This window comes from Gopherus evgoodei, chromosome 10 (assembly GCF_007399415.2).
Source record: "Gopherus evgoodei ecotype Sinaloan lineage chromosome 10, rGopEvg1_v1.p, whole genome shotgun sequence".
Classification (NCBI taxonomy): Eukaryota; Metazoa; Chordata; order Testudines; family Testudinidae; genus Gopherus; species Gopherus evgoodei.
The window spans coordinates 765,399-779,491 of NC_044331.1; the positions used below are offsets into that span (position 1 = coordinate 765,399).

Genomic DNA, 14,093 nt, shown 5'->3' on the forward strand with positions numbered 1-14,093 from the left:
CTGTGGGTCACGTCCCAGCAACAGGCTCCGGGGCCCCCGGCGCAGTGGTAGCGGGCCCGTAAATACCCTGGGCCTCTCCCCGCGCCTCAGGCAGGCCGGCCCTAGCCCCCTCCCCGCCGTTGCCATGGCGGCCAGCATCCCCAAAGAGGCGGGCACGCGCCCGCTCCTGCGCCGGGACCCTGGGGTGCGGGGCTTTCCGCTGCAGAGCCCGCCCCCGCCCCGCCCCGGAGGAAAAGCCGCGGAGGCGGGAAAGAAGCAGCGATCCAGCCAATTTATAGGGCACGGGCCTGAGGGGTGGGGACGCTGAGATCCCAGGCCCCGCCCACTCTCCGTGACGCGCCATTCGGGTGCCAATGGGGAGCTGCCACACTGCAGATCCGGTTCGGGGGCGGGACTTCCGGCCCTGTAGCCGCTGGAGTGGAGTCCGGCCGCCGCCGCGGAGCGCAGGGAGCAGGAGCCGCCCGGCCTGAGTCGCCGCTGCCCGCCATGGCTCTGCCCCGCTCACTGCTGCTGCTGCTGGTCCTCGGCCCCTGGCCGGGCCGCGCCTCCGACGTGCTGGAGCTCGGGGACTCGGACTTCGAGAGCGGCCTGGCCGAGCGCCCGGGGCTGGTGCTGGTGGAGTTCTACGCGCCCTGGTGAGCGGCCGGGCCCGGGGCTCGGACCCGCCTGACGGTCGGTGCGTTTGGCGCCCGGGCTGGCTCCGCCGCGGCCCCCTGTGCCCAGGAAGGGCGCCCGGGCTTGGTGCAAGCCTCGCTCCTCCGGGCCCGCCGTTCCCTTCGCTTCGCTTCCCGGCTGGCTGAAAGCGGGGCCGGGCCGGGCCTGGCCTCGCGCGTGGAGCCCCGGAACTCGGGGTGGGCTCAGCGTGCTGGGAGGTCCCGGTGCGCAGCCCGTGAGACCAGCACCAAGGGCCCTATTCTGTGCTGTATCCTCCGGGCAGCCAAACTGCCTCGGGCAGACAAGCCCCTCTAGCTCCGTCTCTGAGGACGGAGAACTTGAGAGAGCTCCGTGGGGAGCCAGACCTTCCTGGCTGCGAAGCTGGGTGTGGCAGAGCAGGCTCGCCTCCTGTAGCATCCCTTGCTGAACGTCCTGTGGTGGGCTGCCGCTTCTTGTGACTCAGCCCTCCCACCAGGTTGTCTTTTAGTCCCACCCCTTGTGGGGTAACAGAATCCAGCCAAAATGAATGTCTAATGGGCTGCCCTTGATTCTGGGCCATCCTTCCCTCTGGGCATCTTTCTTTCTTTCTCAAGGGTTTCATGCTCTCAAGTGACTGGTGGGAGACCTCAGGCCTTCCCTCTGCACTGGGTTCCAGCACAGAGACCCTAGGACAGGCAGTCAAGCTTTACTCTGGCAGACTCTTTGCTGTTTGTTGCCTTGTCTCTTTCCAAAATACAAAATTAAAATAACTGGTAAGTGCAGAGTTACTGTAAGATACTGCATATGCCCTGTTTGAAGCATACTATGGTAGGCTACTTCCAACTTAATATGATTAAAACATTAAGTTCTGTGGTAGCAAAACAATTCTTAGTTGGAAATTGGATGCCTTAAGATAAGTCTGTGTTCTCTAGCTGACTGTGTTCTGCATTTCTACGAAGTACTAACTGCTTGCTTTACTTATGAACTTGTCAATTTTCTAATTGAACTGTCTGGTACAGAATGAGAACTACAACTTCCATCATGCATTAGGTTGCAGGAAGATGAGGATTCTGCTGTGGTGTCTGCTTTTAATTGGTTAGAAAACAGGTTTTTGTTTGCAAGTCATGGGTGAACACTCCAAGAGTGGTCCTATTTTGATGTATTATCTTATACTTCTGAATTGGTGTCCAGCTCCAGAAATACACAGGACTTCCTAAAGCATCCTCTCGACTTTGTGGAATAGTGAATAAGTCGTCAACTCACTGAGTACATTTGTCTAGCCAAACAAATGTATCAACACCTTGTTTGTGACAAATGGAACAGCAAATCTTGGTCACTTACACAGATTCTTTTGAATTAAGGAAAAAAACACCAGCTTATGGACAGGCTTTCATTAGTTCAATTGCTTGAAGGAGGCAGAGCAAAAGAAACCTAGGATTTCTAGGAACTTTGGAACTGGGTGTCACGAATATAATCCCCTTCATTCTGTGCCACTAGATTTTGCAATATACCTCTTGATCAGTGTTGCCAGAGGAGGGAAAGCTACAGTGTGTGGTGGATAATGCTACTGGCACCAGAAGATGTTTGACTAATGTTGCCGTTTTGTTAGTTTGGGTTACTGATTAGCTGGGATGATTAAAAGAGTAGTACATTTTTACTTTCAGTTCTGTAAGGAGTTACTCAGCTTTCAGGATTATTAAAATGAATTTAACTGACCTGCTGCTGAAAACTGCAGAACTCTGTAAACTAGACAGCAGTTCACTGGGTGACAAAGCTGCAAATACAACTTGCCGTGTGTTTCAGGCCTGTATTAAGCATCAACTTATATCGTGGTTCTGTGGTTAGTGTGTTGAGAATTAAGTTATGGAATCGTCAAGTATTTGTACATTTAGCTTAAGTCTTGTTCCTATGTATCTTCTGACTGGATGATTCATTAATATTAGGTTTCAGACTTAATTCCACTCATCTCAGTGGGCAGGAGTTAAATCACAGTGCTTAGTGCTAATGGTTGTTGGGCATCTGTAGGAACACAATAGTGCGCTGGCCTGCATTCTAGTGAATAGAGTAAAGCCTCTGGGAAGATCAACACATTTTTTTCTTCTCACGCTGGTCAAGTAGGGGAACTCCAAAATGTTGGGAAGGAATAATGTCAATGTGACTTATTCCATCTCTTTCCCTCAGCCCTTGCCTGAGCTCCAAGTTGAAAATCCTTCCGGGAAACCTCATTGTTTCTATGAAGACTGTTTGGGTTGGTTGTGTGACAGTGTGGAGATCCTTTGTAAATGGAAATGTGGCATCTCTCCAATTGCAGGGAGGCTTTTCCTTGTAACCGAACTGTCACTTCCCCTTCAGGTGTGGGCACTGCAAACGACTAGCCCCAGAGTACGAGGCTGCTGCTACCAGACTGAAAGGAATTGTCCCTCTAGTAAAGGTATGGACCTAGCCCGAGTTCATGGTTCTGTGACCGCTTACCTGTTCAGACTGAGCTGGAACCATCTTCGTGGTGGATCTTAAATGGCATCTGGCACAGGCAGAAGATTTTACACTTACAGCCCACTTACTAAAAGTCTGTGCTTGGGGCTGTACCCTGACTAGTGCATCCAGTGTTTCCATGGCGATTTGGGGTCTGACTTAATTTCCTCTGTTTCATAAATGTGAGGGTGTGGGTTTCTTTCTCCATTTGGGGGGTCCAAGTCCTCCTGCCCCAGATCTTAAGCAGATTTCCTCCACTGGAGGCAGTATTGTGCAAGTAGTGTGCTGCCTGCCTCTGGAGCACTAGGCATTCATTGCTGTCAGAGAGGATTGGTCTGTTCCTGTACAGGGCACAATAGAGAGGCCATCCCTTTACCACTGCAATAAAATACACTTTTTTCTACACTAGTACTCATGGCTTGGGAAAAACAAAGGCCGTGTATCTGCAGGCGTTATATGCAGTAAATGCTCAGACCCTGGGTTTAGGGGATTTTGAGGCCTAATGCACTTGCATCTCCTGCCTCTCCCTCTGCAGTGTGCTGAGCACTGGAAAGGAGTCTGTCTTCCTACATGCAAACACACACCTTCATTAAGTGGTGATGGTGAAACCCTCCTAGGCCCTACTCGGCTCACTCCAGGGGGCCAATGCAGGGAAGTGCCTTACAGCACTGCCTTGAAGCAGAAGGCTGCTGTAAAGGGAATCTCTCTTGTGAAGAGGTTAAGAAGTACAGGGAACCCTGTCACTGTTTGACTTGTGCAACTCCACTAAGCCAGTGCCTCATTGCAGTCTTTTCACACCATCCAGTCCCCGTTTACTTGTATCGGTCCCTCTGGGCATGGGGAGCATTCTTCTGTTTCAGCCGTCTCTAGGCGCTGTTACATTAGCCGACTGAAGGAATTTTAGAGATCAGTGGCACCTCTCACACTGCAGTTGGTGCATTTTAGTCTCTCATGTAGTGTCCCAGCATGTACTTGCCTAGCTTTGTTAGCCAGGTTAACAGTCTTCAGATCTCCCCAAGTCCATGTTCCGGCCACCCTGTGGGTGCACTGGATCTGGCCTGTATGCTTCCATGGACATGGATACAGTCTGCTCCATAGTATACCATTGATTGCATGTTCTGCAAATAAAGGCATACAGGATGCCAGGTTTGTTCCTATAACTTTCTGCCAGAAGCCCCCTCCCTGTGGATAGGGACTTTGCCTTTTAATGCCCTATTGAGGCTGCATTTCTCTACTTCATAGAATTATGTGGTGGGCCCTCTGTGGGGCAGCTGCCTTGTGCTGCTTCTGATTTCTGCAGCAGAGGAGGTGGTGCTGTGTACCAACACTGCATGAATGTGACTGTGTAAAGAAGCAATATTTCTCTTCTTCAGGTTGACTGTACAGCGAACTCAAACACCTGTAACAAATACGGAGTCAGTGGCTATCCCACCCTGAAGGTTTTCAGGGATGGTGAAGAGGCAGGTGCCTATGATGGGCCCAGGACAGCAGGTAAGGATCCTGGCATCGTGCTGCAGCACTTTCCCATCTGGATTGAATTTGACTTGTTGCCATGGAGATGGGAGCATCCTGGCTGCATGGCCCACAGTCACCGGGCTCAACTTGTCTTCATGGTGATGGGAGGGATGGGAGTAGAAGTCCTGGATACTTGAGTACATAATTGGTTCCTGGTAAAGATGAGACACTGCAAGTCTGCCTTGTCCACAACATCTGATCAGCAATGGGAGAGATCCAGTGGCCAAAAGACGCAGGAAGGAGAGAATATTTGTTACATTCATCAATCTGGTACGGTCAACACGCATCTGCCTATCTCTGAATTCCACTGCAGTGCAGCTGTTGCCCAGGGCTTGTTGCTTAGTGTAGTGATCTCAGCCAGGGGTATGCAGAGGTCTTCCAGGAGGTACATCAACTCATCTAGATATTTGCCTAGATTTTTAACAAGTTACATAAAAAGCACTAGCAAAATCAGTAGAAACTAAAATTTTCTGCAGATGACCTGTTTATACTGCTCTGTATACCATAAACTCAAATGTACGTGCAATATTTATATTCCAATTGATTTGTTGTCTAATTATAGGGTAAAAATTAGACAGTAAGCAATTTTTCAGTAAGTGTGCTGTGCTATTTTTGTATTTTTAAGTCTCATTTTGTAAGCGAGTTGTTTTTAAGCAAGGTGAAACTTGGGGTACACAAGACAAATCAGACTCCTGAAAGGGGTACAGTAGTCTGGAAAGGTTGAGAGCCACTGGCTTCCCAAAAGTGCTGCAAGGTCAGGTTTCAGAGCAGACACAAAGACACTCTGTTTATGTAACTCTTGTGATGAGCATTGCACACTGGTCTCTTGAAACTGGCAAGCCTTTGACTCCTTATGTTACTGCGCTGGTAACTTGGGGAGGAAGGCTTTACATTTGCATGGTAAATGTTGCAATTCTTGAGGAAGAATTGGGGGTGAATAGGTCCTGCTGGGATGTTGGTGCTCTGGGAATCCCCTATGAATCTCTTCCAGCTCAACATGCTTTCATGAAAGTTCCATTGTGGGGCTGGAATGCATACATATTTGTATTACAGTAGTGCTTAGAGACTTGGCTGGGGTCCCATTTAGCTAAGTACTGAACAGGCATATGGTGCAGAAACAATCTCTGTCCTAAAAGCATGGAATCGGTCTCCTAGAACGCTATAAAACCATCATTCTGACACTGCTGTATGCTTCTCTTCCTCCTTCCTCAGATGGGATTGTCAGTCACCTCAAGAAACAGGCAGGGCCTGCCTCAGTGGCTCTCCACTCTGTGGCAGATTTTGAAAAATTCATCAGTGACAAAGATGCTTCTGTGGTGGGTGAGTAGTACGGGCCAACACAGCCTTTAAACTACATTGGATACTTACACATTCACCAGTCCCCATCCCTTTCCTTCTCTCCCCCTCCCTCCCCGCTTCCTGGAATCTGATTGTCTTGGTCTCGGGGAGCCAAACATGAACATAAGGATTATATCACAAGATGGCCCCCCGAGTATCCTGATTTTAAGTTATCTGACCATGGCATATGGATATCAAAACATCCTTCCCCATCACTCATGCAGATCCACTGATACCCACTGTAACTGGGTAAGTATCTTACCAGTGTTTCTCAACCTTTGTGACACCAGGGAATGGCTTGCTGCCTTGCTAAACTGCGTCAGGGTCCTGGGGTCTGGTCCGCAGAAGTGTTGATGGGAAACTCTGCCTTGGACAGTGGTGTCCAAAAATATCTGCATAAGTCACCAGTATAGCTGGTGAAATAGGCTCAGAACTGCTGGTGCTGGACTATTAAGGGCAACAAGGCAAGCAGCTCATTTAGCTGAGGATAATGCCTTGGTGTACAGTTCTGGATGATGCATCACAAGGCTTTGCTTTTTCTTTCAGAGTAAGGTTAGTACTAGAGCATTGGATAGGCACCTACAGATGTATGTAAAATTTGAAGAAATGGCCAGTTCTCCCCCAGGACCCTGTTCTGACTTCATCCCCTGAGGGCAGTACGCTATACCCAGCCATACCTGACACATGCAGGGATGGCTGTCACTTAAGCCTTGTAGCACTCAACAGTCTCACCACATTAGCCTGACTCGGATCATCGCTATAGCAGCTAAGCTAATCCAAGGAACATTTCAAATGGGAGCTTGGAGGAGACCAGAACTCAGTGGAAAAACTGCTCTCTGAGTCCTGTGGAGCAATGCTATAGTTGCAGGGGTTTTCAAACTCTGTGGCACTGCAACTGTCTTCTGACAACAAAAATTACTACATGACCCTGGGAGGGGGGACCAAAGCCTGAGTCCCACCGCTCCAGGAGGGGAAGGGGTCAAAGGCTTTAGCCTTAGTCAGGGGACCTGTAACCTGAGCCCCACCACCCAGGGCTGTGGGCCTCAGACTTTGGCCCTGAGCCCCAGTAAGTCTAAGCCAGCCCTGGTGACCCCATTTTAATGGGGTCGTGACCCATTTAGGGGTCCTGACCCACAGTTTGAGAACCGCTGCTATAGGGCACTGCCTCTGTCCAGACCCCAGCTGCCCAGCATGCAGCTCCATCTCTGGCTGAAAATGGCAGACTTGGTGCCCAGAGGGCTGCAGTCTTCTGGACTGGAGATTGGCCTGGATGCACTCCCAAAGAAAGCTGCTTGGCTCCTGCTGGGGCAGAAAGAAGGAAGGAAATGCTGGTTTATTTCTAAAAGAACACCAAGAAATTGAGCCTTGCTACACAGAAGCAGTTTTGCTAGGCAGAGAAGAGTCCATTCAGAAGTGACAGTGTCTCAGGCAGAGTAAATACAGAAGAGTTGAGTCAACCAGTGAAATGGCATCTGCTGAGGCAGAGATTCTGCAGGGTCCCTGTGTCTGTCTCTGTTGCAGGCTTCTTCAAAGATGCATTTGGTGATGCTTATTCAGAGTTCATGAAAGCAGCCAGCAACCTAAGAGAGAGCTACCGCTTTGCACACACCAGCGAGGAGCAGCTGATACAGAAGTATGAGGCAGACGGAGAGTAAGTCGCTCAGTGTACAAGTGGTTCTTGGGGCACCAGGGACAACCTCTCAGACAGCTGTGCTTTGGAAAGTGAATTCCTTTCATAGCTTCTCATTTGGGCAGGACTAGATGAGGTTAATCTTTCTAAAATCAGTGCTGTGGGGCCCAACTGGAAACCCCTTCAGACCAGCCTGCCTAGGTCCTGCTATTGGGCCCGGGAGACCCTTGAGCCATAAACTACAGTGAGCGGGTCATGGCTCTTATGCAGGGGCAGGGGAGAGAGGCTGACTGTTAAACACTTGTAAAGTCTCCAGGGCTCTTTGTTCCCGTATTGCCCATTCTCCTCTTCCCTTGTCACCACGGGGTGGGGGTTCTTTACTTGTTAACTGCCAGAAATCTTGCTGCTTGTTCTGGCTAGTAGCATAAGGCTTGGCCAGGTGGCTTTGGTACAGGTAGCTTTGTTCAGGACCTGGATGATCCCACTGTGTACTTGGAAAGGCATCTACCACTGTACCTGCCCGCTCATCCAGATACTGCTAGTTCCTTCAACTGTTTCATGTTGTGCTCTCTCCACCTCTATTCAGGGGTGTTGTCTTATTCCGTCCTCAACGCCTGGCAAACAAATTTGAGGACAGCACTTTGAGGTACGCAGAGGACAAAATCACCAGTGGCAAGATCAAGAAGTTTCTCCAGGAGAACATGTGAGTGACATCTCACTTCGATCTCAGGGCTAGGGCGCGTGACAGAGTTCAGCTAAATTCCTAGACTCTGAGCAGTCTGGCTTAAGTCCTATTGGCTGGGCATGGCTAGTAGCACTGCCTCTGGGCTACTAAATTCTAGCTGATCTTAGGGGTTCTTCTCTTCTAATGGAACACGCAGAATAGTTGGCTTGTGGGTACTCAGTGCACTGCAGGTCCATCATTCATTCTCAAGAATGAGATTTCTATGTGGGCTTTTCCTCTGCGCTGACCTTGGCTGCTGGGCACTTGATCTAGCATTCCAGTTACCTGGTTTGCTCATTTGATTTTAGGTCAGTTTTGGTCATAAATAAAAGTAGGTCCCTAATTTGATCAAAACCCATGTGTAACGTTGTATGTCCAGCTACAGTAGCAGAACCCCACAAACTGGCCTGATGCACAAATGAGCTATTTGAAGAAAACACTTCTCAAATAGGCCTGCTGGATATTGGCAATTTTATGGATCCTGTGATCTTGGATGAGAAGGAGATTGTGCTAGGACAAGCTTATTTCTGGGTGGGGAGGAAGGCTCAGATAGTGAGACGCAGGTTGCTAACTACTGCTTTGTTGATAGTTTTGGCATCTGTCCACATATGACAGAAGATAACAAAGACTTGATACAGGGGAAGGACTTGCTGGTGGCTTATTATGATGTGGACTATGAGAAGAATGCCAAGGGCTCCAACTACTGGCGCAACAGGTAAGCAGAGGGAGATCAATCCTAAGGCACAGTATTCCTCCCCTGTGCAGTGCACTGTTTTGGTGGATTCAGGTGGTTTATCTGGCAGAATGCTCTCTCCAGGGTGCAAACTCAGAAATCATTTCTGGGACTCTAGTAAATTTTCCCTTCTCTTGGCTCTGTCTGCAGGGTGTATTGTCACTACAAGTAGAGAGGCGTTGCAGGCCACTATCCTGTTCCACCAAATGTTGCTTCTGATTCTGGAAAACTGACTTCCAGCTTATGCTTCTGTGGAAAGCAGTTGGTGCTTCCATAGGTTGCAGGCAGCCAGCTAACGTGCCTGGAGCATTCGTTCAGCATCAGGTGTCGACAGTGCATTTGGCATGCTTATCAGGAGCTCTGATTCCTTTATCCGTCTGTCCAGGCCAAAGTTGCTTGACTGAGACCCAGAACTACGAATCTTGCTGAGGAGGCTCATGCTCGATTCCATTCTTTGTACTCCACCTTACTGGAGCTCGACTCCCTATGCAGTGCTGCAGCCACAGGAGACCTGGTTGATCAGAGCTGACTGAGGGGCTATGGAGTATTCACTGCAAAATGAAGACTTGTTGAAGCTATGCATTGGGAGATCCCTAGGTCACATCCAGTTTAGTAGCATGTTCCTTTCTTTCTTGTTTCTTCATGTTACTTCTCTTTGCAGAACCTCCTAACCTGCAGATCCCCCACTAATTGTTTCTAGCTGTTCTGTTTCAGCTTGAAAGAGGTAGTTCTCTTCCTTTCCCCAAGTGCTCTACTGTCTTGGAGAAACTGTTCAACATCTGTAAGCGTAACAGCATGTTTCCTCTGCTTTACTCAGAGTGATGATGGTGGCACAGAAGTTCCTGGACGCTGGACACAAGCTCTACTTTGCTGTTGCTAGTAGAAAAACCTTTGGCCATGAGCTTTCAGAGTTTGGCCTGGACAGCAGCACAGGGGAGGTTCCTATCGTTGCCATCAGAACCGCCAAGGGAGAGAAATATGTCATGCAAGAGGAATTCTCGTAAGTCTTGGGCGTGGTGCCCCCCTCCTATCCAGTCACAGGCAAAGCCTCTCAAATACTTAGCACCCGCCTGGGCTCACTGGGAGGACACCTGAGCTGGATGTTCCTGTGTGGCACAGGAGTAGCTGTTACAAGCCTGCCACTGGGCAGTTACACACTATGGAAGGAGGAGCTGCAAGCTCTAAGGATTGAGGGTTTAATTCTAAGGTACCTAAAAGGTAAAGACCGGGGTAGAAAATAACATGAGTGAACAGCAGCAGGAGTGAATACCTAAAATAAAGGGTATGGGGGACACACTTCAGCCTATCTCCTGGGTGGGAAAAGCGTGGGCAGCAGGAAGCCTGACTTACTGGGGTGAACATGTGCACCAGGCACTTTCCCAAAATCCTGAAGGTGGCTCTTGTGCCCTGGGTCATCTGGGGGAAGTTAGAGCCCTGGGTTAGCACTGAGGATCCGAATGGCTTTCTTCAGTGTGCTGCTGTCTGTGGGTGGAGTGAAACTCCCTTGGGATTTGTAGGGTGCACTTGCTACTCCTGTGTGCCAGATGGCTCTGAAATGTCACTTTATTTGATTTGTAGCCGTGATGGGAAAGCTCTGGAGCGATTCTTGCGGGATTACTTTGATGGTAACCTGAAGAAATACCTGAAGTCAGAGCCCATTCCAGAGAACAATGATGGTCCTGTGAAGGTAAGGGTGTACGTGGCTGTTGCCTCTCCAGCTAGAACACTGCATGTTGAGCTGACAAATGTTCTGTGCAGGCTTCAAGGACCACTGCGTGCCGTTTGCTGCATGAGGCTCAGGCTCACTCAGGTCAGAGCCTGGAGAGTGAGCATGTGGTTATTCATGTGCAGAAATGCTGCTAATCTGGAGAATTCAATCTTTCCAGGTGGTGGTTGCTGAAAACTTTGATGACCTTGTTAATGTGGAGGACAAAGACGTTCTGATTGAGTTCTATGCCCCATGGTGTGGCCACTGTAAGAACCTGGAGCCCAAGTACAAGGAACTAGGAGAAAAGGTAGGCTGGGAGCTCTTGCCTGTCAGGTTTGAATGCAGCAGTCATCCCCCAAAACTGAGCTGTCTGAGGGTCATGCTCAGCCAGCCAAGCCATAAGATTGCATGAATGTGCCTAAGTGGCCACCTCTGACTGCTCTCTAAACTGGCATTAGTCAGTATGCAGTTGGCTACTTCTGCCCTCTAGTTACGTTTGAGGTTGGGTGGCACCTGGAGCATCTCCTTTGGCTCTGGCCAGGGCACACCAATATTCCCTGGTCAGTAACTAGCCTCCGGTGGCTGCATGTCTTTCCGGGTCACTGTCTTCTGTCCAAACATTGCTGAGAGCAGGTCCCCAGGGAATCCTTGCTAGAAAGATGCCTGCCTGAGGGATGGTTTGGCTGTATGCCGCTCAGGCCTGCTCCCTTGGCTCCTGGACTTCTCAGTTCTTCATCCTGTCCCAGTGAACTAAGGCACGTGGGGAGAAGCATAGGCAGCAACCAATGTAATCGAATAACTAGAAATGAGACAGTCGTGTAATGATGCTCCCACTCTGTAATACGGTAACATCCTGCTAAACAGAAAAATCTGATGAATCTATTCTGGTATAATGTCCCTTTAAACAGAAGTTTCCTGTTGTAAAGATCTTATTTCTGATAATTTACATGGCAAGGGTTTGTGAACTTGTTATAAATTGTTAGAGGCAGCAACTCCCCCTGCTCACCCAGGCGGCCTTGGCCATCTCTCCTACAGGCGGTGAGTGAGGGTGTACATTGGAGGGGCAGCCTCCTAAAGGAGACCTGAGTCAGGGGTGCTCTCTGGAGGGCCTGAATGTTGTACCTGCCCATGTATCTCTAGTGCTCGCCTGGATATCAGACAGCAAGCTTGTGCCCTCCTTGCTGCCAATACCAGCCTGAACTGGCGCTGCCTGGTCTCTCTCAGGACAAAGCTTTGACTCACTAGAGTATTTGTATTACCATAGCACCCAGGGGCCTTCGTTGTGTTAGGCACTGTACAAATGAACGCTGTTGTCCCAAATCCTGCCCCAGCCTCCCCCGGCAGTTCTGATACGCCTAGCCAAGAGCCCCCGTGGCTCCCCCATCTCCCCTTGGCCTTGGAGAACACACATTCCTGGTCCTAGTAGAACATGGGGGGGGGTCAGCATCTTCCCCCAGCGTCCACAATAGACTAGTGGTGATCTGTTCACTAATGTGCTGTCCTACCAACAGCTCAGCAAAGATCCCAACATTGTCATAGCCAAGATGGATGCTACAGCCAATGATGTGCCTTCTCCATACGAAGTCCGAGGGTAAGAGCTTCAGCTTGTATGACATTGGGTGGGGTAGCAGGGGAGAGTCCTGGCTACTGCCTCTAGCCAGTGATTATGCTATAGAAGGGCTGAGGAATCTCTCTCTGGCTCTGATGGCAGCTGGGGGCTGATGTGCATGTAGTCATAGTCACTGGGAACTTGCTTGTCTTGCTCCTGAGCAGCTGTCAGCAGAAATTCAGACTTGGAGTAACTCAAACAAAAGCATCTGCCCTTGCTGCTGTTGTGTTTCCCAGGCACACCTGCACACAGCTTCCTGAACTTCCCTGGCCTGCCTTCCTTCTACTTCTGAAACTGTTCTTGAGGATGAAGAACAGCAGGGCTCCTGTCTTTTGTGCAAACCTGAATCCAGGTGCACTCAGTTAGCTCTGCTCCCAGGGCCAAACTGATGGTGCTCACATCTCCTGCTGGGGCATGGCTTGCTACTGTTCTGGGCTTCCTCTGGCTGATGGTGCCTTGAACAGCTTGTCCCTTGACTTGTGTGGTGATAGACTCCATACAACAGTGATTTTCTCCCTTCTGTGGTTCAGGGCAAACCTGCTGCCCTGCGTGGTGAGTGCTAGACTCACCGGGAGGGGCTGGGACCTGAAGACTGCTGAACACAGAGCTGACACATCTCTTCTTTCCCCAGCTTCCCCACTATCTATTTTGCTGCAGCTGGTAACAAGCAGAATCCAAAGAAATATGAGGTGAGTGTCTGCTTCCTGCCCTGGGAGCTCTGCAGGCAGGTTTCCTCCTTGCTGCTACAGCTTTGGGCAGTGCACATCCAGGTAAAATCCTTGCAGCTGAAGTGTTGTGTGGCTGCACAGGCCCCCAGGAACGTTGCCCTGCACACTGAGGGATGCCTGCCCTGTAGCTGCACCTCTAGGACATGTTGGTGTATCCTGGAGGAGAGCTTTAAAGGGCTCTCACGGAAATGGTCTGGGGAAGCTTGGTCTCCCGTGAGGCTGTGAATGCTCCCCATTTGGAGCCAGCAGGTGCAGATACTCCCTATTGTCTTGTGAGTATCAAAGCCAGGATCCTGGTGCTCAGCCCTGGCCTCATGCTCTTGTGCCGTTTGCAGGGGGGCCGGGAGGTGAGCGACTTCATTAGCTACTTGAAGCGGGAGGCGACCAGCCCCCCTGTGCTGCAGGAGGAGGAAAAGCCCAAGAAAAGGAAGAAGGCCCAGGAGGATCTGTAAAGCAGCTAATCACCCAGCTCACCAGTGTGTCAGGAGGAACTGTGTGGGCATTGGGGAAGCCCTGGGTCTCTTGGGGCCAGCTGGAGGGAGTGAAGAAACTGTGCCCAATGCAATGTGGGCTGAAGAGACCCAACTGCTGTACCTAGTTGTGTTTAATTTCCTGCTGTCTCTGCTGCATTCTTATGGGGCTGCCCCAGACTTGGGGGGTGATTGAGGGGTGGGGCAGGGGGAGACACGTTATTTTCTAATTTTTTTGTACATTGGGAGAAGTGAGACAATAAAATGGACCCCTTTAAAACCACACATCTGTGCTGCCAGTGGCTGCTGCTGAGAGTCCTGTGTATGTGGCCCCAGCATCCATGTGCAAGCTGGGAGCCCATGACCTCTGGAGTGCTGCCCTGCTCCTAGCTGGTTCCTGAGGGCTGTGAGAATGCATGGGGAACAAATTCCACTTGCCCTCGTACTCCATCTTGTGGTCTACGAGCCGCTTCCCAGTACAAGAGGCTGGTGAGGGACTGGCCCCTGCCATGCGTCTGTGGGAACTTGGCCTA

General features: G+C 50.3%; 1 protein-coding gene across 1 annotated transcript; it reads left to right on the plus strand.

The window, feature by feature from the left end:
* The first annotated feature begins 442 nt into the window (after positions 1-442).
* Positions 443-13,604, plus strand: PDIA3 (protein disulfide isomerase family A member 3). Its single transcript, XM_030577308.1, has 13 exons — positions 443-635; positions 2,986-3,064; positions 4,479-4,596; positions 5,833-5,940; positions 7,480-7,609; positions 8,175-8,291; positions 8,902-9,027; positions 9,863-10,045; positions 10,624-10,732; positions 10,932-11,060; positions 12,265-12,344; positions 12,994-13,051; positions 13,426-13,604. Exons 1-13 carry the CDS (start codon positions 487-489, stop codon positions 13,540-13,542), a joined length of 1,503 nt encoding a protein of 500 aa, XP_030433168.1. The 5' UTR covers positions 443-486; the 3' UTR covers positions 13,543-13,604.
* Positions 13,605-14,093: the final 489 nt, after the last annotated feature.